The following is a 24221-nucleotide window of genomic DNA, read 5'->3' as shown; positions in this document are numbered from 1 at the left end:
CCACCACAAGACACCACTTCCCGCCCATGATGATGGCTGTAATTTAAAAAACACCAAAACTAACAAACAAAAAAAATAAAAAATAAAAAACGCCAACACTAAAAAGATGAAAAACAAGTGTTGGCAACGATACGGGGAATTCAGAATGCTCACACATTGCTGGTGGGAATATACAATGCTTTAGCCACTTTGGAAACAGTCTGGCATTTCCTCAAACAGTTAAACACACCCAATCACCCATTAATTTCACTTCTAGGTACATATCCAAGGGAAACAAAACAGGCCCACACAAAAATGTGGACATAAATGTGTACAACAGCATCATTCATAATAGCCACAAGGTAGAAACAACCCAAATGTTCATTAGCGGATGAAGGAATAAGGAAAATGTGGCACAGCACAGAACGGATATTCTGCCGTATCAGGGAACGAGGCTCTGACACAGGCCGCTGCGTGGACAAACCTGAAAACATCTTGCAAAAGAAGCCAGTCACAAAAGACCACATGTCGTATCATTCAATTTACACAAAACATCCAGAACAGGGAGATTTACAGAGATTAAAAACAGATCTGTAGTTGGCTAGAGGTAGGGACAGGGACATCAGGGATGATAGTTAAAAGGTATGAGTTTATTTTTCGTTTGTTTTTGATGCTGAAAATGTGTTCTAAAATTGACTGTGGTGATGGCTACATACACCTGTGAATATACTAAAAGCCACTTACTTGTCCACATTAAATGGACTGTTATGAACAAACTGTATAATGTGTAAGTTATATCTCAATAAAACTGTTTTTACAAAAAGCCCATTATGCTGGGGTGAGAACAACCTTTTTAAATAAACAATGCTGGGTGAATTGAATATCTGTCTTCAGAAAACTTAACCCATACCTCACACAACACATAAAAATCAACTCCAAGTAAATTGCAGATCTTAATGTGAAAGGCAAAAATAACACTTTTCAGAGAAAACATCCCTAGCCTTAAGATAGATTTCTTAAATAGGATATAAAGAGTACTTAGCACAAAAGCACAAAAAAGATCTGCTGGACTATATGAAAATCAAGAACTTTGGTCGGATGCAATGGCTCACACCTGTAATCCCAGCGCTCTGTGAAGCCGAGGCGGGAGGATTTCTTGAGCCCAGGAGTTTGAGACCAGCTTGGCAACATAGTAAGACCCCATCTCTACAAAAACTTTAAAAAAATTAGCAAAGTATTGTGGCACGTGCCTGTAGTCATCCAAGCTACTCAGGAGGTTGAGGAGGGAGGATCGCTTGGGCCTGAGAGTTCAAGGCTGTACTGAGCTGCAATAGCAGCTGCAATTCCAGCCTGGATGACGGTGAGATCCTGTCTCAAAAAAAAGGTAAAATAAAAAACAACTCTGTTTTTCAAAGGACCTCATTAAAAGAGTAGAAAATACCATGCAGAGAAGAAGACATCTGCGATCTATACATCTGACAAAGGGTTCCTGTACAGAACATGACACAATTCCTAGTAACCAAAAAAGAGGCAGGCAGCAGACAGAGGACCACAGGCAGACATTTCCAAAAAAAAACACCTCAGTGGCCAATCTCCCTAGGAAAGGGGGCTCGATCTCATTGATCCTCACACAAGTGCAAATTAAACCATAGTGAATTACTGCTACATCCAGAAAGGCAAGACAGAAAACACCAAGATGTAGCTAGCATGTGGGGCTCTCATCCACGCTGGAGGGAGCATAATTTTACACCAGGGCTGGCAGCATCTACTAAGGCTGAGCGCACACTCACCCAGGACCTGGCAATTCCACTCCTAGACAGATACACCTCCCCAAACTGCCACTGCTCCCTGGTGGACAGGTGCATGTGCAGCATCCCAGCTGTAAACAGCCAAGTGCCCAGCAGTCACACAGCACAGGAGGAAGCTGTGCAATATCTACACAAGACGCAGTTGGGACGCTGCTGCACAGGCAGGAAGATACTGTGGCTACTGCCTTGCCCAGGGTCCACACAAGCAGCTACCCTGCTTTCCCCAGCTCTTCCCCAAGGGGCCCTCTTCTGCCTGCTCTGGAGGCCAGGTTGGGCACAGGAAGCTCTGAGGCCTCATGCGGATGGCGGCAGTGGCTCCAGCCATCAGGCAGCCCCTATGACCTTACAGCCCTGCCTAGATCTCTAGGGCTTAGAGAAGCCCTGCCCAGTGGGCACCATGAGGTCCCTGGACATCTGTGTCCCTCAGAACATGCCTGGTTCCTGACCCTGCTGAGGAGGAAGTGCTGGGGGCCCCTGGTGTGGTGCTGGGGAGGGGATGCAATCCCGTCTTCTGTGGTGACACTAGCACTTCTCAAGCAAGCCCCTACCCAACCTCAGGCAGGGTCCGCAATGCTCTGCAGTGGAGTCTCCCAAGCCACGTGACCAGCTCCAACTGGTCCCAAGAGAACTCCCGGTGTTCTCTGCTTTGTGGGGTTGTGTCCCACCTTGCACTCTGCCTCAGTTTACCTGCAGTCCCTCTCCAGCTCCTTGGATTCATCTGTGCAGTAGAAAAACTTCCCTTTGAAGAGCTGTACCGCAATGACGGCAAATATGAACATGAAGAGCATGTAGACAATCAAGATGTTGAGGACGTTCTTCAGGGAGTTCACCACACAGTCAAACACAGCCTGCAGGAGGAGGGGCAGAGCCATGATGAGAGGGTGGAGTCATGGTGGGAGGGTGGGGCCAAGAGGGGAAGGGTTGGGTCATGGGGTGGGGTGGAGCCATGAGGAGAGGGGTGGAGCCATGAGGAGAGGGGTGGAGCCTGGAGGGGGTGAAGCCATAGGGCAAGGGCAGAGCCACGATGGGAGGTGGGGCCAAGATGGGAGGGTGGGGCCATGAGGAGAGGGCTGGGGCCACAAGGAGAGGGGTGGAGCCATGCTGAGAGGGCAGGGCCATGAGGGGAGGAATGGAGCCATGACAGGGGGTGGAGCCACAGGGAGGGGCTGGAAGCAGGAAAGGACGTGGAGGGGGCCAGCAGGAAAGGACGTGGAGGGGATCAGGCAGGGCAGGGGACCTACAGGATTAAAACCTGAGGACCACTGAGGCCCAGGTGGCCCCCAGTCATTCCAGGGCACTGCAAGGCCCTCAGGCCCCTGACTGCAGGGAGGCTCCACCACCAGCTTCCTTGACACAGAAGACTGGTGCCGTGTCTCTCATGAGGGGAGGCATCTTGGCCCGGATGGAGGGACCGGAGGTGCCAGGGGCAGTGACTGGATGCCTAGGAGAGCCGGCCTCACAGGCCAGAGTTCAGCCACAGGAGAACAGGAATGACCAGGAGCCCAGGACCAGCTGCGCCAGGAGGGGCTGGGCCTGTGTAGAGTGGATGCAGCCAGGCTCTGCCCTGCACTTGCGTCCTGCCCATCAGGGAAGCAGTGTGGGCAAACAGGATAGAGCAGTAGGGCTGTGGCCCAGCTCCAGGACAAGGACACATGTGCTCTGTTGTCCAAGGACACCCTGTCATCAGCCACCACCACCACCTGAGGCTTTCTTTCAGGTTCTTCCTGACCTGGAAGCTCAGCATTCCCTGTGCACACAATGCTGCCCTCAGCTTGTAGGCTGCTCTAATCTGGCTGTGACAGGAAGGTAGGGCCACAACCGTCTCCCAGAAAGTGGCCTGGTGTACTATGGATGCCCACTGCAGAGCGGCACTCAGTGCCAGGGGAGGTGCCACTCCTCCTTGGAGCCAGAGGGCCTCCAACGCCTTCCTCTGCCACCTGCCAGCCCACTCCTTCACATACAGGGTCCAAACAAACTTTCTTCTCTAAGTCCCACATTGCCTCAGGTCTCAACAGCTTGAATTTCCAATAAAAGAACCTGCTGCATAAAGTTTTGGGGGATTAAGTGAGATGAAGCACACGAAGCACTTTGCACAGGGCCTAGCACAAGCTCACAATTACCAGGTCTCAGCGTGGCCCTATGTGTTTAGGTTTATGCTCTGTCTTTATCCAGAAGCTCAGCCCATGCCCATCTCCCAGGCCCCCACTCAGCAGCCAATGTCCCAAGCCCCGGACCTCCAGCATCTCCCTCCACCACCCTGTGCCTGTCCCAGAAGCCTTTCCCACAATGCACTGCTGCTGCTGAAGAGTGAACCCTGTGCCAACTCATCCTGCTGGGCTGAGGAGGAGGATTCTCACAGGACATGGCTGGGAACAAGGTCTACTTGGGTAAAGGAGACTTATAGCTGAGTGAGCCCAACCCCCTCACACAGGGGTGTGATTTGAGCACACACACGTGCATGCACACACATGTATGCACACACTCATGTACCACATGCACACACACATATGCATGCACATCCCTCAGGCCCCAACTCCAGGCTCCAACCTTGAGCTTGGGCAGCCGTTTGATGGTCTTGAGGGGCCGCAGGACACGAAGGACTCTCAGGGACTTGATGGTATTGATGTCTTTCCCTTTGGATCCTCTAGAAGGGAGAAGCCACAGATGCAGACAGGCAGGAGGCATGGGTGTGCCCGGCTCCCATGTGGCCCACCAGGGTCTGGGTCCTGCTCCCCTGCGCATTTTGTCAGACCCCAGGGTGAAGGACCCAGGAGCAGAGAGGCCTTGCCCTGCAGGTACCACAGGCCACCATGCCTCTTCCCAGGGGCTGCCTGGCCTGGGCCTCATCTAAGGACAGGAGCTAGGGCCAGGGCAGCAGCGCCTGGCACACAAGGAGAACCATCACCTCGACACCCATCCCCCCCCAGCTTCCAGGAATAAGAGAACAGAAGGGGCCTGCATGAGGACTGCAGACCCGGAAGTGGAAGTCCACAAGCACATTTCTAGGACTAAAATCTGGAAAGGCTTTTTTCCTTGCTTTTTGGGCTGGCTAGAGGGAGGTAAAGGGGACTTGTCTGGCCTCTTCCCTACAGTTCACCTCAGCCGCCCTAACATTCCACTCGCTGAAAACTGACAGCAGGAAGATGGAAGAGGGGAAGGAGAGTAAGAAATAGAAAAAGTCAAATACAAAGGCAATCCAAGAGGCAGGGTGGACTAAGACAGACAAACAAGGCAGAGGGAGGGAGGGAGGGCCACAGAGACAGAGGCCAATGCAACCCAGAAAGCAGCAGACAGGAAATCTCATGCAGGGACAGCAATACAGAAGTCAGGGAAAGAAAATTCCAGGCACAGAATCAAGCGCAAAAGTACAGGACCAGTGGGCCTTGATCAGGGCCCCTCCAAGAAAAAGCCAGGGTAGACCCATGTAGCTGCTTCCACCTACTGGGGACACAGGAATTAGCAGGCTCTGGAGGCTGGACCTCCCATGACCCTACCGAGGTCGAGCCAGCAGGGTCAAGGAGAGATTTCCTCCTAAGAAGGCCCCCATTCTCAGGAGCAAAGCCACTCCACTTGGGCGGGAGTGAGGGTGGAAGCTGAGGGCTCAGGGCTGGGTGGGATTCACTCACATACAGAGTCCTTCCTCACCCTGCTCAGAGGCCACATTCCCCCCCACATTCCCTGGGGAAGGCCTGCTTGTAGGGGTGGCCCTGCCCCCAGCGCTCTTCCTGGGGCTCCAACAATACTTGGGGCTGAGCAAGCAGAGTGAGCTACACAGTTCAGGCACCCTGGTCCCCTTCTCCCCTGACCATAGCCTACATTCCAGAATCTGATCAAACTCCCCCTGAAACACTAAGCTTCCAGGTGGTAAGAACCCAGCCTCCTGCCATGCCAGCTGTCTCCATCACCCCAGTGCCGCCAACACCCACTCTTAAAGCAGCTTCCTCTGCCAGTTGGAGAAAGAGGGGACGGGGGCAGGAGAGAGGAGACAATGCTTTGTTGCCCAGTAAATGTGGCTTTCTGGGGAGCAGTCCACCTGAGGCCTGCTCCTTTCTCCTGCTCTGAGGCCGCCTGGATAGGCCCCACCCCTTCTCCTCCTTCTGACTGGGGCACTCCTGTCTGCAGTGCTCCCACTCCCAAGGCCTATGCTGATGCTCCAGCAAAGCTCTCATTCCTTTATCACAGAAAGAGGAGACAGTGGGAAATGCAAGGGGCTAGAGTGGAAAGAGACAAAAGAACGCTGCTCTTCTGGAAAGGAGATGCACCGAGAGCGCCTGGGGATGGACCCCATCCTTGGGCTTGGCCACAGGTGGCAGTTCCCTCCTGGAGCCCTTGCTGCCCTCCAGGTCGACGTCCCCAGCCTCCAGCCCTCACTGGGGACACCCTGCTCACTAGGAAGCTCCTCACCAAGGGCTGACCATGCCAAGCCCCAGCCCAGCTCCCTGCCCCACTCCCAGAGGCATAGCAGGAACCCCTGGCCAGGGACTCGGCTCCCAGCAGCATGCAGCCCCAGTGGGGTGAAGGTGGATGAGCAGGAGGTGAGGCTGGAGATGAAATGACCCAAGAGGGGCTGCTGGAATGCTGTGATGTCAGGGGCAGCGTGTGGGGGAGAGAAGGCATTACCCCACGAAGCTCCTGCCGAGTCCAGCAAGAGGAAGACAAAGAGAACAGAGTCAGTGGCGCCAGGAGCAGCCCTCCCAGCGGCGCTTGGAGAGATGCAGGCCCTCCCTTGTGTCTGCCATCCACTAGGGGTCTTCCTTGTCCCTGGATCGCACCCCACAAACCGCACCCCCCACCCCTCCCCACCCCCAAATACCCATCCCCAGCTGCCGCTGAGCCCTGACGACACCCTCCATTCATCTGAGGAAGCCAACTCCAGTTCCAGCCACAGCAGGGCCAAGTGCTCCTGAGCTCAGGTGATCCACCCGCCTCAGCCTTAAGAGTTCAGGGAGTCAGAAGAGACATCTAGCACCCCAAGAGGGGAAGGTAACCACCAGTTCTGCCTTGGGCAAAAGCACCAGAGGTCTCCCTGGGTCAGGAGCAGACTTGCCTCAGAGCAGGTCAAGGTGAAGTCGCCCCCAAGGACCCTGGTAGGCAAATGCTGGGCACACCTGGTCCCAGAGCCACAGGCCACACCAGGGCCTCCCAGCCCCACATAGCCCCCACCCCTCCAGGCAGGCGGGGATGGTCTCAGGGCCCTACCTAATTCCAGAGCCACGGACAGACCTCAGGCTCTCCTAACCCCACGCAGCTCCACCCCAAGCAGACAGGGACAGTCCCACATGGGCAGTGACAGAGCCACAGGAGGGCCTCTCCCTTCTTCCCTCACCCTCATGCCCATTGTGGTTCTCGGGCTTTCCCTAGCCAGATTAGAGCAAACATTACTTACGAGAAAGCAAATGCCACCAGGGCGCCACTGACCACAATGAAGTCCAGAATGTTCCACAAGTCCCGGAAATAGGCCCCAGGGTGAAGCAGCAGTCCCAAGTCGATCATCTGGGAGGAAGAAACACACTTTAGGTACATGATAGTCAGAAAAGACAGGCAGAGGCCAGGCGCGGAGGCTCACACCTCCAATCCCAGCACCTGGGGAGGCTGAGGCAGATGGATCCCTTGAGCCCAGGAGTTGGAGACCAGCCGGGGCAACATGGTGAAACCCTGTGTCTTAAAAAAAATAAATAAAACATGACCAGGCACAGTGGCTTACGCCTGCAATCCCAGCACTTTGGGAGGCTGAGGCAGGGCAGATCACCTGAGCTCAGGAGTTCAAGACCAGCCCTGGCCAACAAGGCAAAACCTCATCTCTGCAGGAGGCAGAGACTGCAGTGAGCTGAGATCACACCACTGTACTCCAGCCTAGGTGACAGAGCGAGACCTTGTCTAATGAAACAGAACAAAAAACCCAGAAAGACAGGGAGAGCTAGATTCCAGAGTCATGGGGGAAGAATATGGCTCTAGGTCCCCGTGGAAGGATCAGTGTGGCTGACAGTGCACACATATGTGAACACCTGTGACTTCAGTGACCTTAGGGACACCTTCCTATACCCTGTCAGAGTAGGGAGACATGGCCCAGGTCACACCCCAAAGGGCCTCAGTGGGGCTTTGGACCTCAACGCCATTGACTCAAATATCCCTACATGGCTCGTGACCAGCTGAGATCCTGCCTGGGCTCCCAACTTCCATTAAGCCTGAATGAGACCGAAGTCTCCATCTCCATCTGCTCTTCCATCTCTGGGCTATAGGCACACAGGGAGCCCAGAGCTCACCCAGATCCCCTGCAGGCAAGCTCAGAGAAGCAGGACGGCTGCTACATAGACCTTCACTCACACCCTGGCTCTGTGACTCCTGCTGCTGCGATTCTGGGCCAGCACCATAACCTCTCTTAAGTGTCAGCTTCCTCGTTTGCAAAATGGGGATGATGACGCCCACCCCACAGAAGTTTGCAAGAGTGAAATAGCAGAGGTAATGTGTTCGTGCATGTATCGTAAGTGCTCCATACGCACACGCTGCCCTTGTGTGCATGCATGCAGGCACACATATACCCTAAGCTGCATGAACGTTACGGATGCACATGTGTATGCACACTCAACCACACTGAATGCACACCGGCGCAAACGCACAAGGGCCACAGTAGTCAGACAGTGGTATGGGGGCACCTCGAGTCCACACTCAGAGGCAGACAGAGTAGGACTCTGAATCTACCCTAAGACAAACGCCAGATCACTCCTAAATTCGTCTTCAGCACCCACATCAAACAATCTTCCGACACTCTCTCTCTCCCAGGTCTCGTTCTTCCCCAACCAATGTTGCACCATCTTCCTCCTCTGCTGTCCCAAGAGGGAGAGCCTCAGCCCACATGTGCACATTAGAGAGAGCCTGCAGCTCCTGTTTTCAAGAAACCAGGGGCAGTGGGGGCCCAGGCATGGCACTGGGGAGCACTCTGTCATGTCCTCGGTGAAAACAAAACCTCTTTGTGTGCAGACATTCATGCACTGAGCACACACCCAGAACACACCCACCCCATGTCTTAACAAGAGCTTATAGGAACTTCGGTCCAACCCCTGCCCTGGTCCCATCTCAGTCCCATGAGGGAGGGAGAGCAAAACACTGGGGTCACCAGGGGCAGCCGGCAGCCATATATCTCACCTTTATCACCATCTCAAAGGTAAAGACACCAGTGAAAATGTAATCCAGGTATTTCAGAGCCTGAAACCAAAAGGAAGGTTATTCTCAGAGGCTGGGCTGAAATCTGAGCCATGGTGCCCTCGGTGGCTCTGGGTTCTTCCTCCAGTCAGCCAGGAGCCAGGGAACCTGTGGAAAACCGTTCTGGGAGTGGGGCTCCGACGAGCACCAGCTGGGAACAGGCCCCCTCTGCCGCAGCCTGTCTTCCTGCCTCCAGACCTTTGGTCCTGCACTCCCAGGCACAGAGACACAGGAAGGAGGGTGTCCTGTGAGAAGACAGGACCCCAGCCCGCCCCAGCCCCTTGGGCCCCTGTGAAGGCACCCAGCTCCCACCCCACAGCCTGGCAGGGCCCAGCCATCCGGACCACTCACATTGTTCCTGGGTGAGTCGGTGCGCACTGGGTCCTCAGCGGCCAGGGCGATGCTGCTCAAGGCAATGACCACAAGAATGACCATCTCGAAGTACCTCATGGTCACAATGTAGTGGCAGAAGCGGCGGAGCCTGTGAGGGAACACACAGGTCACCACTAGGCCCACCAGCCAGGCACACCAGACCCTTGCTACAGCGCAGGCTCAGCCCACCCTGCAGAAAGGGCTCTGGGCTGCCTCCGGAAGCTGTGGCCCCAGAGCTTTGCTTTGCTAATGGCCCCTGTGGTTGGAGGTGGCAGCCAGGTGATGGACAGTGGCTGAGATTCTGAGAGGGCATCCTGGGATAGAGGGTGGGGAAGGCTGCAGAACCCCATGGCAGGGGTCAACAAATCAAAGCTCACAGGCCAGATCAGGCTGACCTGTCTGTATGAATAAAGCTTCAGTGGAGTACAGCTACACCCATTCATTACCGACTGTCCATGCAGCCAACAGCAGTCGAAAGCCAAGAGCATCAACTCCCCAGCCCTTTCACAGAACAGACCAGCTGGGGGCAGCAGGGAGGGAACTGCTCAGAGAGGAAGAATTCAGCATCATCATTCTCATGGAGAACAGGCCTTTCTTGTCCTGGGAAAGTCCTCTGGGGTCTGTGTGGGGTGTGTGCCTGTCTGGGCTCCCAGGGTGCGTGAGGACACGCTCCGTGCATTGCCACATGCTCGCCTTTTGCTCCAGCCCTGTTTGCCTGACTTACTTGTTCAACATTACTGAGAGACTGCCCTGCCAGGCACATGCTAGACACCGAGGGACACAGGGGCGACCAGGACAGGCCTCATGAAGCTCCATTTCAGCAGGCAAAACACCGGGAAGGAGTGAGGAAATCAACAAGCAGGGGCCTCCCTGATGCCAGCAGAGCCACAAAGTGAGAGTACACAGTAACCTGGAGGCTGGGAAGCCCATCTATGGGTGGGGGACAAGAGGCAGCCACGGATGGAGCAGGTGGGGCAGATGGCCCCACCTCACGGGCTGTGCTCTGGCGGTGCCTCCCCTGCCTTGCAGGCATGCCCACTGCCGCCAGCCCCTCTCAGCTTTTCCTCTCACCCACACCTATGAACTCCCAAGAGCCATCCGTCTTAAGTAGCTGCCCATGTTTCCCTCTTCCTCGAAGGGACCTCTGCCATTTAGTTCCTTCCCGTGTCCCCAGAGCTGTTTGTCCCTAGCCCACCGCCGGCCTGCAGCTGCCTCGGACCTTGCCATTTCCCCTCCTTAAAAGAGCTGCCTTTCCTTCTCATTCAGCCATCATCCAGTCCAAGTTGTGTCTGGGTTTCTGGCACTCAGCTCTATCCCCAGCTCAGATCGCAAGTCCACCTGGCCATGAGACATCCCCAGCTGCCCCAGGCTTTGCAGGGTCTGCAGGCAGGACCCCAGCAGCACTGCTGGTCTCAGTGAACGCAGTGCCTCCCACCCACTGTCAGGCAGAAACTGGGTGTCATCCTCGATGTCTCCTTCCCCTTCCACATCTAATTTATCACCAAATTCAGCAGATTCTGCCTCCAAAATCCCTCTATATGCACTTGACTTCCAAACCTCTCCACTGTGAGTACCCTGATCAAAACACCACTCTCTCCCTGAAACCTTTACCACCTGCTCAGTGGTCTCCATCTGCAGTCTCCCATCAAAGGGCCCTGCTGGGCTACAGTCCGAGTGTCCCCACTGTACACAAGTCTCACGCTTCTTAGTGTGCTCCAGGACAGTGTGACCCCCCACCCCATAAGAGAACGCCCAGCCAGCCCTTCCTACCCTTTTGTTTTCCGACGCAGTTCTCTCCTCGGCTGTTTGCTGACTGCTGGCTTCTACTTCTGGGCCACTGTGAATGTTCCACTAGTTCCTCCCCTCTCCCCACTTCACCTTAATTCTTACTCATCCTTCAGTTTCCAACCAAGATGTCACTTCCACCAGAAAACCTCCCTGGCCTTCTCTCAGCTGCTCACAGAATGCCAGTGCCTTCCTGTGTCTCCACTTTCACGCCGGGTCACCACCCCCACCTGCCACTGCACAGTCAGTCCTGACGTGGTGGGGTCCATGTCTGTCTCCATTACTGCTTTACTCCTCACCACAGCATAGCAGGGTAAGCTCCCAAGACGTGTGTTGGACAAAAGAATGATGGGAGGGAGGGGGCAGGGAGAGGATATAATGCAGAGCTTGGTGGAAAGACTGTTGGGTGATCAAAGAAGAAGAAGGGGATGGACAGATGGCTAACAAGCCGGGGCACGTCCACCTGCCTAGCCCCTGCTCCGGCCGGGTGAGCTCTTGTGTGGTTCCACCTCTGCTCTGCCTCTCCCTCTGCCTCCTCCCCAGAGGCCTACCTGACCTTCCCATCTAAGTGTTAGCGCCCAGCAGGCCACATCTCCATGCCTCGCTTTGTGTTTCCTCCTGGCACTCACCACTCCTGCGTCTTACGTCTTCACTCATCTGTCGTGTCTGCTGTCTGTCTCTCCCACCAGCACACAGGCTTAGCAAAGACAGGGGCTCTCACCTGTCTTCTTCATTCCTAGACACTCCCAGCACCTAGAGTGCTGTCTGCCACATGAACACTGGGTGGACTAATGGAGGCCCTGGACTGAAGAGTGGATGACAAATGCATGAAAAGCACAGGAGCGGGCGCACGGACAGACATGCGAATGAACGCGGTGCATGCATGCATGCAACACAGGTGGCAGGTACGATGGGAAGGCAGATAGACGGAACTGTGTTTGTGAGACAGGGCAAACAGGGTCCCTGTGCACAGAGACACATACACCGCAGAGGAGGTGAGGAGCCCAAGCCTGAAGCTGTCTATGCTCACCCCAGCTCTGCTGAGGCTGCCTGTGAACATGTCACAGAACCTCCTGTGCCTGCAGAATGAGGTCACACGGGACGTGCCTCCAGAGACTGCTGTGGTACCTAGAGCCTTTTGTCTACATAACTGCGCAGAATCAGCTCACGCTGGCTACTGTGTTCCTGTAGGTCATGATGCATGGGTGAGTGCGCAGCCACACAAACAGCCAGGCAAGGAGACTCACAGGTTGGTGGGGCTTAAACAGAACATGGAGCTGTACGGGACGATGGGCCGGGGGCCGCTCCTCATCACGTCATCCGCTTCCACCTCCTTCTTTCCCTCTGCTTGGCTCTCCGGGTCCACGTTACCACCTACAAGGACATAGGGTCCCCGAGTAAGGGGTGTGGTGTACGCTAGGCCCACGTCGCATTGCTCTCTCCCGGCTCCACTGCCACTGGCAATTGCATCAGGTCCTCACAGGCTCACGAGGGATGGGTGTGCAGCTAAGGCCACCGCTTCACACATGTGACCGCAGTGCATGACAGCCAGGACCACTGTCCGCTGCAGAGACCCTAACAGACCCTTTTTTTCCCTCTTGCTGTGCCAAGGTTGAAAACAGCACTGAACCCAGCACTGCCCCGTGGCTGTGGAACCCCTGCCTCACTGAGGGGTCTTGATGCGCTGAGAACCCCAGAGCCTGGTAAGACCTTCCCACTGCCTCCACTGGGACCTTGGACCCACAGCACGGGGAGAATCAGGAGCCAGCTCCCAACCCATAAACCCACAAAGTCTCCCTGGACCTCATCGTCATCGTCCAGTCTGCCCTGACCTGGGATCCCAGGAGAGGGTCCTGTGAAGCCATGGAGCTCGGAAGGATGCTCTGCCTGGGGGGAACCAGCCTCTGTTCAGGCCCCACTCCCTCGCCAGCCCCCTGTTCATCATCTCCTTCCCCCAGGCCCTATCCTCTGCCACTAAGCACCCCACCCCTAACCCAGCTGCGTTCCCACAAATCCAACTCCCCAGGGCTAACATGGCCGTGATCTTGTTTTTTTTAGGTAAATTTTGTTGTCCCTGACCAGTGTTTTTCTTATAGTAATTTTTCATTTTCAACCATCCTATTGTATATTTTAATTCTTGTAGGTGACAGAGCTCTTGAGACCTCAGGGACACCAAAGGAGATGCGCAGTGACATGGAGGCACCTCCCACTGCTGCAATTCATTTTGAATTCTTTAAAGAAACATAAAAGCAAATAGGATTTTAAAGAGCAACAAAGTGAAGGTGCTAATCCCCAGAGCCTGCTGTGGAGCCCTTGACTGCTGGCCACTTCGAAGTCCTGCAGAGAAAGGCCTTGCCGGAGAAAAAAAGCTTCAAGGTGAGCATGAAAAGAGCCGAAGCTACAGCAGTATGGGTCTACACCACCGAAGATGCTGCCACAGAACCAGGATAACCATCCCCCGCCCACTAGCACAAACAGTTTTAAAGTGATCGCTTTTGAAACAGGCACCACCAAACTTCCCTGTTGAAAATGAAACTTAACGTAATCAGAGAAAGCAATCTGGCAAAACTTACTTGAAGCCCTAAAAAATTATATTAATTTATGACACATTATCTGCTAAGGAAATTAAGCATGTATACAAAAATCTGTATTCCCAAAAGTTTTTGTTTTTCTTACTTTTTTTTTTTTAATGAGACAGGAGACAGTTTCGCTCTTGTTGCCGGCTGAAGTAAAGTGGTGCAATTCTGGCTCACTGCAACCTCCGCTCCCAGGTTCAAGCGATTTTTCTTGCCTTAGCCTCCTGAGTAGCTGGAATTACAGGCATGTACCACCACACCCAGCTAATTTTTGTATTTTTAGTAGAGACAGGGTTTCAGTATGTTGGCCAGGATGATCCCAAACTCCTGACCTTAAGTGATACACCCTTCTTGGCCTCCCAAAGTGCTGGGATTAGAGGCTTGTGTTGTTAAGTTCTTCTACATAACAAAAATTATAAAATGCACAACCACAGATTGACTAAATAAAAGGTGCAATATTTACAAGATGCACCATACTATGGATATTAAACATGCCTTCAGCTGTGTGTGGTGGCCCACGCCTATAATCCCAGCACTTTGGGAGGTTGAGGTGGGAGGGATCCTTTGAGCCCAGTAGTCTCAAGCAATTGCTCAAGATCAGCCTGGGCAAGATGGCGACAGATCGTGTCTCTACAAAAAAATTTAAAAATTAGCTAGGTGTGTTGGCACGTGCATACAGTTCCAGCGACTACAGAGGCTGAAGTAGGAGGATCACTTGAGGCCAGGAGTTCGAGGTTACACTGAGCTACAATGGAACAACTGAACTCCAGTCTGGGTGACAGAATGAGATTCTGTCTCTAAAATAAATGAATAATTAATTAACTTAAGTAAACTGGGAAAAAATAATCAGTCTGGATTCAGTGAAAACTTCTACTGCTCAAAATACATGGAACACAGATTCCAGAGCTTAGATAGAACTATTTCTCCTACAATTGATTTATTACAACATAGAAAATCATATGAAAGTCATCAATCATAGGGAAAAAAATGTAAATTAAGTCAAAGCAGAAGAAAGAAGGAAGGATAAAAATGAAAATGACACAGACTAAATTCATTGTTGGAGAAAGACTATTTTTAAAATGACTTAATAGTTAGAAAAATTAAATCCCTGAAATAGGAGACAATGAAGCAAAATGGCAAGCTTCAGAGGGGAAAACAGAAAGGAAAAGAGCCTTCACTAAATACAGCCACGTGCCAGACACGGCCCAGGTGCTTTCCTCCTCCCAACAGCACCCCATGGCACAGGTCCCCTTTCCAGATTAAGACACTGAGGCTGAACTGAGGAACTGCCCTTTACAGTGCTGGGGTAGGAGTTCTGAGCCTTGGGCTCACTTCAAGATGGGGAAGCTGAATGGGACTTTCCCATCAAACTGCATCCCCAAAGCGGGCTAAAGTAAGCCCAGCCTGGCAGGACCCCAGGCTTCTGGAAACAACGGCAAATCCTCTCTGACAAAAACATTCTCAGCTGGCCTACAGAATCACCACAGGTTAGGAGGAATTTGGAGATAACTGAAGCTGTTATTTCCCAAGATATCCATGGCATAGAAGGGATTTCTCTCCTCTATATCTGGAGAGGTACAAGCTATGTTCCGTCCTTGGGAAAACGGAAAAAGTAGTTAATCAATTCATTTTCTGTAGGGTTTAATTATCTCACAAAACCCTAGTTGAGAAAAGGAGGACTTGATGTTTAATACTGAGTGCCAACTTGACTGGATTGAAGGATGCAGAGTATTGATCCTGGGTGTGTCTGTGAGGGTGCTCCCAAAAGAGATTCACATTTGAGTCAGTGGGCTGGGGAAGGCAGATCCACCTTTAATCTTGTGGGCACCATCGAATCAGCTGCTAGCGAATATAAAGTAGGGAGAAAAATGTGAAAAGGTGAGACAGGCCTAGGCTTCCAGCCTACATCTTTCTCCTGGGCTGGATGCTTCCTGCCCTCAAACATCAGACTCCAAGTTCTTCAGTTCTGGGGCTCTGACTGGCTCTCCTTCCTCCTCAGCTTGCAGACAGCCCATTGTGCAACCTTGTGATCGTGTAAGTTAATACTTCATCAACTCCCGTCTATTAGTTCTATCCCTCTAAGAGAACCCTAATACAGATGATTAAGATCAGTCACATATGAACTCAAAAAATATCACCAAACACACCATGAAACAAGGTCACCATGACTGAAAGACACAGAAGAAACAATGAGTACACTCACTCACAACCCTAAAAACAGCAGAAACAATGGGTACACTTACCCCCCTAAAGACTTCAGATGCAGGAATTTTTAGATGAGATACATAAGTAATATAGGCTGGGTGTGGTGGCTCACACATGTAATTCCAGCACTTTGGGAGGCCAAGGCAGGTGGATCACTTGAGCCCAGGAGTTCAACACCAGCCTGAGAAACATGTGGAAACCCCATGTCTACAATAAATACAAAAAATGAGCTCTGGGATGGTGATATGCAACTGTGGTCCAACTACTGCAGAGGGCTGAGGTGGGAGGATCACGGGAGCCCAGGCGATGGTTACATTAGAAGCCCAGACATCACCACGATACAATAGATCTATGTAAAAAAACTGCACTTGTACCCCCTAAATCTACAAAAATTAAAAAAAATTATTGACAGGTGAATCAAGCAAAATATTAGTGAATATAAAGAATATTTGAGTAATACAACTAACAAACTTAACATACGAATATAAAAAGCTCAGAGCTCACAAAATCAGAGAAAACATATCCCTCTTAAGCACATGTAGAACACATACAAAAGCCGACCATGAAAACAGTTGGCCATAAAGTCAAGCAGACAACTGCAAATGAACTTCAAAGGAAACTATCACACCGAACATGTTCTTAAGCAATACCATTTAAGAAAACAGAATCAGCAAGAGAAAAAGACGAAAAGACATTTTCAGAATAGAAGAGAGATGAATACAAAAGTGAGATTAAAATCCTACAATCTTCTATTTGAATGACAAATGCCATGGAATTCATGACATACTTTTCTTTCTCCCTCTTTTATTATTTTTTTGAGATGGAATCTTGCTCTGTCACCCAGGCTGGAGTGCAGTGACGTGATCTCAGCTCACTGCAATCTCCGCCTCCTGGGTTCAAGTGATTCTCCTGCCTCTACCTCCTGAGTAGCTGGAATTCTGGCTAATTTTTATACTTCTTTTTTTTTAGTAGAGATGGGATTTCACCCTATTGGCCAGGCTGGTCTCGAACTCCTGACCTCAGGTGATCCGCCCACCTCAGCCTCCCAAAGTGCTGGGATTACGGGCATGAGCCAATGCACCCAGCCTCTTTTCTCTCTTTTTAAAAAGCCTACCAAAAAGCCTGAAAGCAATAAAAACCCAGCAGCAATGACCACAGATGACTGCCTCTAAACACTATCTTATCAAAGGAACCATGGTGTCTCAAGTCAGGTTCTACAGAAGCACAAGCGAGGCGGCATGGGCTCCCAGAAGAAACCAGAAGGGAAGAGAAAAGCAAGACAGGGAGGTGAAGAAGCCAAGCAAGGGTGCATGCTTCAGACGAAGTCCTGCAAAGGTAGCTTAGGCTCCCACAGGGGCACTCTGGGCCCTCATCTGAACCAGAAGTTTGGCCTGACTGAAGCCACAAAGCTGGCTGTCCTACATCCACTCTTTCCCTTCACTGGCTAAGTGCCACCTTGGAGGATGCAAACTCCCATGCACTTCCAGTGGTTCCCGTAGTCTATGGGAAGTCTCTGAAGAGAAGCTGAAGAGGAAGCCCCTGGAGGCAAAGGCCACCAGAACATGGGGGAGGAGGGGAAATCTACAGGAATCACAGCAGTGTCTAGTGTGTGCTGCTTCTTGGAGAAATGAGCAATTCCAGACCAGGGGCAAGAAGTATGCACAATCATCCTGGAACATGCTGTCATAGATGAAAAACATAGAACTGTCAAACTCTACTCCAGGCCTATGAAGAGGACAGAACGATCAACTTGAAACAATGAACACTGGCCAAGATGGGACAATTTAAGCACCAAAAGTAATAATGACTGCAAAGAACTGAAATACATCGAACACATTAAAATCCAAAATTTTAAGAAAATAATTTTCTTTTAGCTCTCACTGGTCATACTTGTTACTAGGGCATTGATTCATTATTTTAAAAACTTATTAAAAGGGACGGAATGAAGCAAGTACCTTGTTTAGTACACATACAAACTGCATTTCAGGGTAACCAAACAGTTGATAAGATCAAATCTTTCTTACAGAAAAAGTAAAAATAACAAACACAGAAAGAATCACAAAATTATAAATTCACCATTTTGCAGCCCTCACTGAAATCATAGATCTGGGTAACTAGAACCTTTTGGGGAGAGACAAGAGGAAAACTTTACAATTGAAGAATCAGGATGAACCCACTGCTCCATCTTAATATCACCCAGAGAGACACCAGACATGACAAAGCTCCTGATACAAAGCAGCAGGAAGTCACCACCACCGGGAAGCCTTCCTAAAGAAGGGAATGGGATTCTTTCACAAAGGTCTCTAGACATCTTTTGGTTGTCACAACTAGAAGGCGCTCCTGGCTTCTAGCGGGTGGAGGCCAGGGATGCTGCTACGCATCCTAAGATGCAGAGGCCATAGTCCACAATAGAGCTTCAGCAGCTCCAAGGCTCGGAAGCCCTGTTCTGGATCTAATTACCAGGTAACAGAATGCACTGAGGACAGAGGACTGTACCAAACGATGCCATGATGCAAACAACCAAACTGAGAAATTCTACAGGACAAACTGTATGTTCACCTCAACAAATAAATGGTATGAATAATGAGGGGAAAACTGTTTGAGAGTAAAAGAGACTTAGATAAAGCAAAGTCAAATGAGTAAACCTTGTGTGAATCCTGACCCAAACCAACTGTAAAAAGTTATTTGAGATAACTGGTAAACTTTGAACTTGGAACAGGTATTACATAATATTAAGAAATTATTGTCAACATTGCTAAGTGTAATAATGCTCTATGGCTATGATAAATCCTTAATTGTTAGAGATGCTTACTGGCATATTCACACCTAAAATGATACACAAGAAAGCAAGGAGAAGCATAAGTGAAACAATACTGGCCAAATGTGGGTGACTGCTGAGGGTGGAGACGGAACATGGAAGTTCACCGCATTTGTCTTCACTTTCCCACGTTTCAATTTTCCATAATAAAAAGGATGTTATTTAAGCAGCCCCAGAGAGAAGACAGAGCCATACATAGGAACAACAATTTAGACTAATGACTATCTTCTCAACAGAAACGACAAAAAGCAGAAGACAGTGGAGCAGTGTCAACATGCTGAAAGATACCAAATGAGAATTTTCTGTGATGTAAAACCATTTCTCACAAACAACTTCAAAATAAAGACTGTTCAGGCAAGCCAAGAGAATTTACCACCATGAAACCTCACTAAAAGAAATTAGGAAAGATGTTCTTCAAGCAGAAGGAAGGAAAAAAAAAATCCAAATGGATGATCCAAAATACAAGGAGTGATGAAATATGAAAAGGAATCATGGAATCATGCAAAACACAGGGAAAAAGAACATAGAGAAACCTCTGTCAATTAGAAATTCAAAATCATAATTAAAAAAACTCATGAATCAAACAAGAAATCTTAATCACACTTGGGAAAAATACTTAAATCAAAAAATTTAAACTTTCAAGACATAACTAAAATAATTCTCAGAGTGAACATTAAAGTTTTAAACACATTAGCAAAGTAGAAAATCTCAAATGAGCCGAGTATCCAATTAACAAATTGGAGAAAGAATATTGCAATACACATACACAAGGTAGAAGAAAGGAAATAATAAATAAGAACAGAAATTTGTGAAACAGAAAACAACAGAGAAGATCAAGAAAGACAAAGACTGAGTCATTGATAAATCATTTAAGTGGACAAAACTTTAGAGAAAAAGGGTTTATCAAGGGAAGAAGGGAAGGAGGGAGGGAGAGAGAGAATGCTATTAGAAACATAAAAGTGGCCACACTACAAATCCATCGGAAACGTGAAAGAAACTGATTCCTAGTCATCCTTTTCTTTTCTTTCTTTTTCTCTTTTTTTTTTTTTTTTTTGAGACAGAGTCTTGCTCTGTTGTCCAGGGTGGAGTGCGGTGTCACAATCATAGCTCACTGCTCACTATAGCCTCTGCCTCCCGGGTTCAAGAGATTCTCTTGCCTCAGCCTCCCAAGTAGCTAGGATTACAGGCACCCACCACCTGTAATTAAGGCCCAGCTAATTTGTATACTTTTAGTAGAGATGATGTTTCACCATGTTGGCCAGGCTGGTCTCAAACTCCTGACCTCAAGCAATCCACTGGCCTTGGCCTCCCAAATTGCTGGGATTACAGCTGTGAGCCAATGTGCTCGGCCAGCAGTCATCTTTTTCTTGAGATGATATAAGATGATGAAATGCCTACATGATGAGATGAAGTGAGGTGAATGACACAGGTGTGACACAGAGGAAAATTCCAGAAGTAATTCATAAGTTCTAAGTTGCCAGCTGTTCTAAGTACCATGATGAAACCTCACACATTCTGCTCTGTCCACCTGGACTGCATTAGTTACTCAGCAGTCATCTTGGTTATGAAATTGGATGTCATGGGATTGTAGTACTTACGTTCAAGTAACCCTTATTTTACTTAATAATGGCCCCAAAGTGCAAGAGTACTTATGTAATATATCAGACTATAGTGGACCTCAGATAACAGAAACCTGGGAAAGTGAAACCATGGATAAGGGGGGACTACTATATATAAGATCCTTGGACATCATATATGAGGCAAACATGAGATTCTAAAAGGTGGAAGGAAGAAGGAAAATACTGGCTAGGGGACCTGAGGGAAGATGTAACAATAAGTTTCTTATTTGGGTTTTCTTTTATGTCTCATATATCCTAGATTTGGTACTTGTGAACCCAGAAATGCCAAGAGGCACAGATTTTTTAAAGCCTCAATAAACCCAGCTCTCTCTAGTGAAAGGACTAGGAAAGGGGCAGCATAGTGAGACATAAAACTTACAGACAATAATCACTAAACAATAGTCAAACTGTACACACACACACACCAAAAAAAAAAAACTATGACCCTACCTCCATTTAAACCAGTAGAAACTGGGTGGCAGCCTAGACTTCCACCCTCACCACCATCCCAAAACCCCTGCTGGGGTGGTCTCAGAGAGAGCCAAGTGGGAGCAGAAACTTTCTCCCCATCCAGTGGTAACAAGACGCCCAATACACACAATGCCAGCAAAGATCACATGGGGAGCCTAGAGGTCATGCCTCACCCAGCAGGAAAGAGGTACCATCTTCCCCCTAATCGATAGAGTGAGCCCAAGTGGAAAGTCAGGACTTTTACTGCTACGTGGAGGTGATAAGGTCTATCTCCATTGTGTCAAGGGCAGCTAGATGGGGAACTCCTGTCTCTCCTAGTCAGGCTGATATGAATGGAGGCCTAGTGGGGAGCTAGAACTCCCACCCTAGCCAACCAGTAATAAGTAATTCTTTTCCCCTAGAGTGTCAATGGAAATCAAGTGAGTAATCTATACTTCTATCTCCATCTGTCAACAATGAGGCAATTCTCTACAATCCCTGTAATATGGTTTGGTGTGTCCCTACCCAAATCTCACCTCAAATTATAATCCCTGTAATCCCCACGTGTCAAGGGGAGGGACCAGGTGGAAGTACTTGGATCATGGGGGTGGTTTCCCCTATGCTGTTCTCATGATAGTGAGTCTCATGAGATATGATGGTTTTGTAAGCATCTGGTACTTCCCCTGCCTGCGTTCACTCTGTCCTGCCACCCTGTGAAGGTGCCTGCTTCTCCTTTGCCTACCACCATAATTGTAAGTTTCCTGAGGGCTTCTCAGCAATACAAAACTATGAGTCACTTTAATTTCTTTCCTTTATATATTACCTGGTCTCAGGTATTTCTTCATAGCAGTGTGAGAATGGACTAATACACCCACTACTACTTGCTGGAGTGGCATCACAGTAGACAAGCTAAAACTGAAGATGTAAATAAGACCTAGAAGCTCATAACATAATACCAGAGAGTCTAGATTTCAACCAAAACTCACTCATCATACCAAGACCCAGGAAAATCTCAACCTGAATGAGAAAAGACAATCAACAGACACCAAGATGACAGAGATGTTAAAATTATCTGACAAAGATTTTTAAAACATCCATTATAAAAACACTCAACAGATAACTTAAAACATTTAAATGAAAAATAGAAAACCTCAGCAAAGAAATAAAGTCTCAGCAAAGAAACAGAAGATATAAAGAACCAAATGAAAACTTCAGAACTAAAAAATACAGTGACTAAAATTAGAAACTCAATAGATGGGCTCCATAGCAGAATGGAAGGCACAGAGGAAAGAGTTAATGAACTGGAAGGCAGAATAATAGAAATGATCCAATCTGAGCAACAGAGAGAAAGTAGACTAAAAAAAGTGAATAAAGCTCAGGGGCCTTTGGGACTATAACAAAAGATCTAAAATTCATGTCATCAGAGTCCTGGAAAGAGAAAGAGGCAGAACTAAAGAAATGTTCAAAGACATAAAGGATGAAAAATTTCCAAATACGGCAAAAGATATAAACCTACAAATTCAAGAAGCTGAGCAAATCCCAAACAAGATAAACTTAGAGAAACTCACATGAAAATACACTGTAATCAAACTTCTGAAATTATAGACAAGGAAAAAAATCTTGAAAGCAGCGAGAGATAAACAACATCTTACCTATAGGAAGAAAACAATTCGAATGACAGTGGATTTCTCATCAGAAACCATGGAGGTCAGAAGGAAGAGGCACACGTTTTTTCAAGTGCTGAAAAAAAAAGAACTGTCAACCCAGAATTCTATACCCACTGAAAAATTCAGGAATGAAGGGAAAATCAAGACATTCTCAGATGAAGGAAAACTAAGAGAATTTGTCACCCACAGACCTACCATAAAAGAATGTCTAAGGAAGTTCCTTTAAACAAAAAGTAAATTATGAAAGAAGAAATATTGGAATATCAGGAAGGAAGAAAGAATAACAGGAGTAAAAATACGGGTAAATACAACACACTTTTCTTCTCCTCTTGAGTTTTCTAAATTATGTTTGACAGTTGAAGCAAAAATTAAAACATACTCTAATGTGGTTCTAAAAGTACATAGAGGAAGAGATATTTAAGGCAATTTTATTATAAATGGAGGAGGAAAAAGAGATAAAGAGAGGTAAAGCTTCTATATTTCACATGAACTGGTAAAATAACACTGGAGAAGTTATACATATATAATATAATAGAAACTCCAGAAGAAACTGAAGTTTTATATATATATAAAATGTAATACACAGGGCAACCACTAAAAAATCTATATGAGGTCTTAAAAAAAACCTATAAAAGTGATACACTCAAAAACACTATAGATAAATTAAAATGGAACTCTAAAGTACGTTCAAGTAACCCACAGGAAGAGAGGAAAAGGAAACTAGAGAAATGAAAAACAGAGAGAACAAACAAAAAATAAGAAATAAAATAACAGACTAAGCCGTAATATATCAATAATTATGTTAAGGTATAAACAGTCTAAATATGCAAAATAAAAGACAGAATTGAAAGAGTGGATTGAAAACATGAATGCTATCTACAAAAAAATTCACTTCAAATATAACTATGTAGCTAGGTTAAAAGTAAAAGGATGAAAACATATATACCATGCACATATTAATCAAAAGAAAGGAGGACTGAATATATCTATGTAAGATAAAGTAAACTGCAGAGCAAAGATTACTGGGTGTCAAGAAGAACATTACACAATTCAAGGGCCAGTCCACCAAGAGGACAGAGAAATCCTAAATGTGTATGTGCCCAAAAACAGAACTGCAAACACATGAAGCAAAAACTTACAGTACTGAAAGGAGTAAAAGCTAAATCCACATTTACAGTTGGAGACTGAACACCCTTTTCTAGACAGAAAATCAGTATATAGACAAAGATACTCAATAACATCATCAACCAACAGGATCTAAACGACACTTACAGGGTGCTACACCAACAACACAGAATGCAGGTTTCCTTCAAAGGCTCACAGAACATAATGTCAAGATATGCCACATCCTGGGCCACAAAACAAACCTTAGCAAACTTAAAAGAACTGAAATAATAACACAACATGTTCACTAACCTTGAAGTAATCAAACTAGAAGTTAATAACAGAAAGATGGGCAAATCTCCAAATGTTTGAAAACTAAACACACTTCTAAATAATCCATGAGTCTCCAAGAAAATTTTTTAAATGGGATTGAAAAAACATATAATATGAAAACCTGTGGAATGTAGCTGAGGCAGTATCAAGAGGGAAACATATAGAACTATATGTTTACAGCAGAAAAGAAGAAAAGACTCACATCAATAATCTAAGCTCCTACCTCAAGAAACTAGAAAAGAGGAGCAAAGAAGCCCAAATAAAACAGAAAGAAGAAGATAATAAACAGCAGAAATCAACTGAAA

The 24221-nt window shown here is 48.1% G+C and overlaps 1 protein-coding gene across 9 annotated transcripts in view; it reads right to left on the bottom strand.

The window, feature by feature from the left end:
• The window catches only part of CACNA1B (calcium voltage-gated channel subunit alpha1 B), a 247612-nt gene that overhangs the window by 76370 nt on the left and 147021 nt on the right, over positions 1–24221 (bottom strand). For all 9 annotated transcript variants that reach the window (XR_008473837.2, XR_013520616.1, XM_054238484.2 and 6 more), the window contains 6 exons: positions 12392–12518; positions 9339–9468; positions 8931–8990; positions 7174–7280; positions 4335–4431; positions 2475–2635 (listed from right to left, as the gene is read on the bottom strand). Coding sequence is in view for 7 of the 9 variants with exons in the window: in XM_054238484.2 (XP_054094459.1) it covers positions 2475–2635; positions 4335–4431; positions 7174–7280; positions 8931–8990; positions 9339–9468; positions 12392–12518 (682 nt within the window). In the remaining 2 variants the exon portion in view is untranslated. The remainder of the gene's footprint in view (positions 1–2474; positions 2636–4334; positions 4432–7173; positions 7281–8930; positions 8991–9338; positions 9469–12391; positions 12519–24221) is intronic.

The sequence above is a fragment of the Callithrix jacchus genome, chromosome 1 (assembly GCF_049354715.1).
Source record: "Callithrix jacchus isolate 240 chromosome 1, calJac240_pri, whole genome shotgun sequence".
Classification (NCBI taxonomy): domain Eukaryota; kingdom Metazoa; phylum Chordata; class Mammalia; order Primates; family Cebidae; genus Callithrix; species Callithrix jacchus.
Note: the sequence above shows the minus strand (reverse complement) of the source record. Positions and strands in the feature narration are given on the sequence as shown.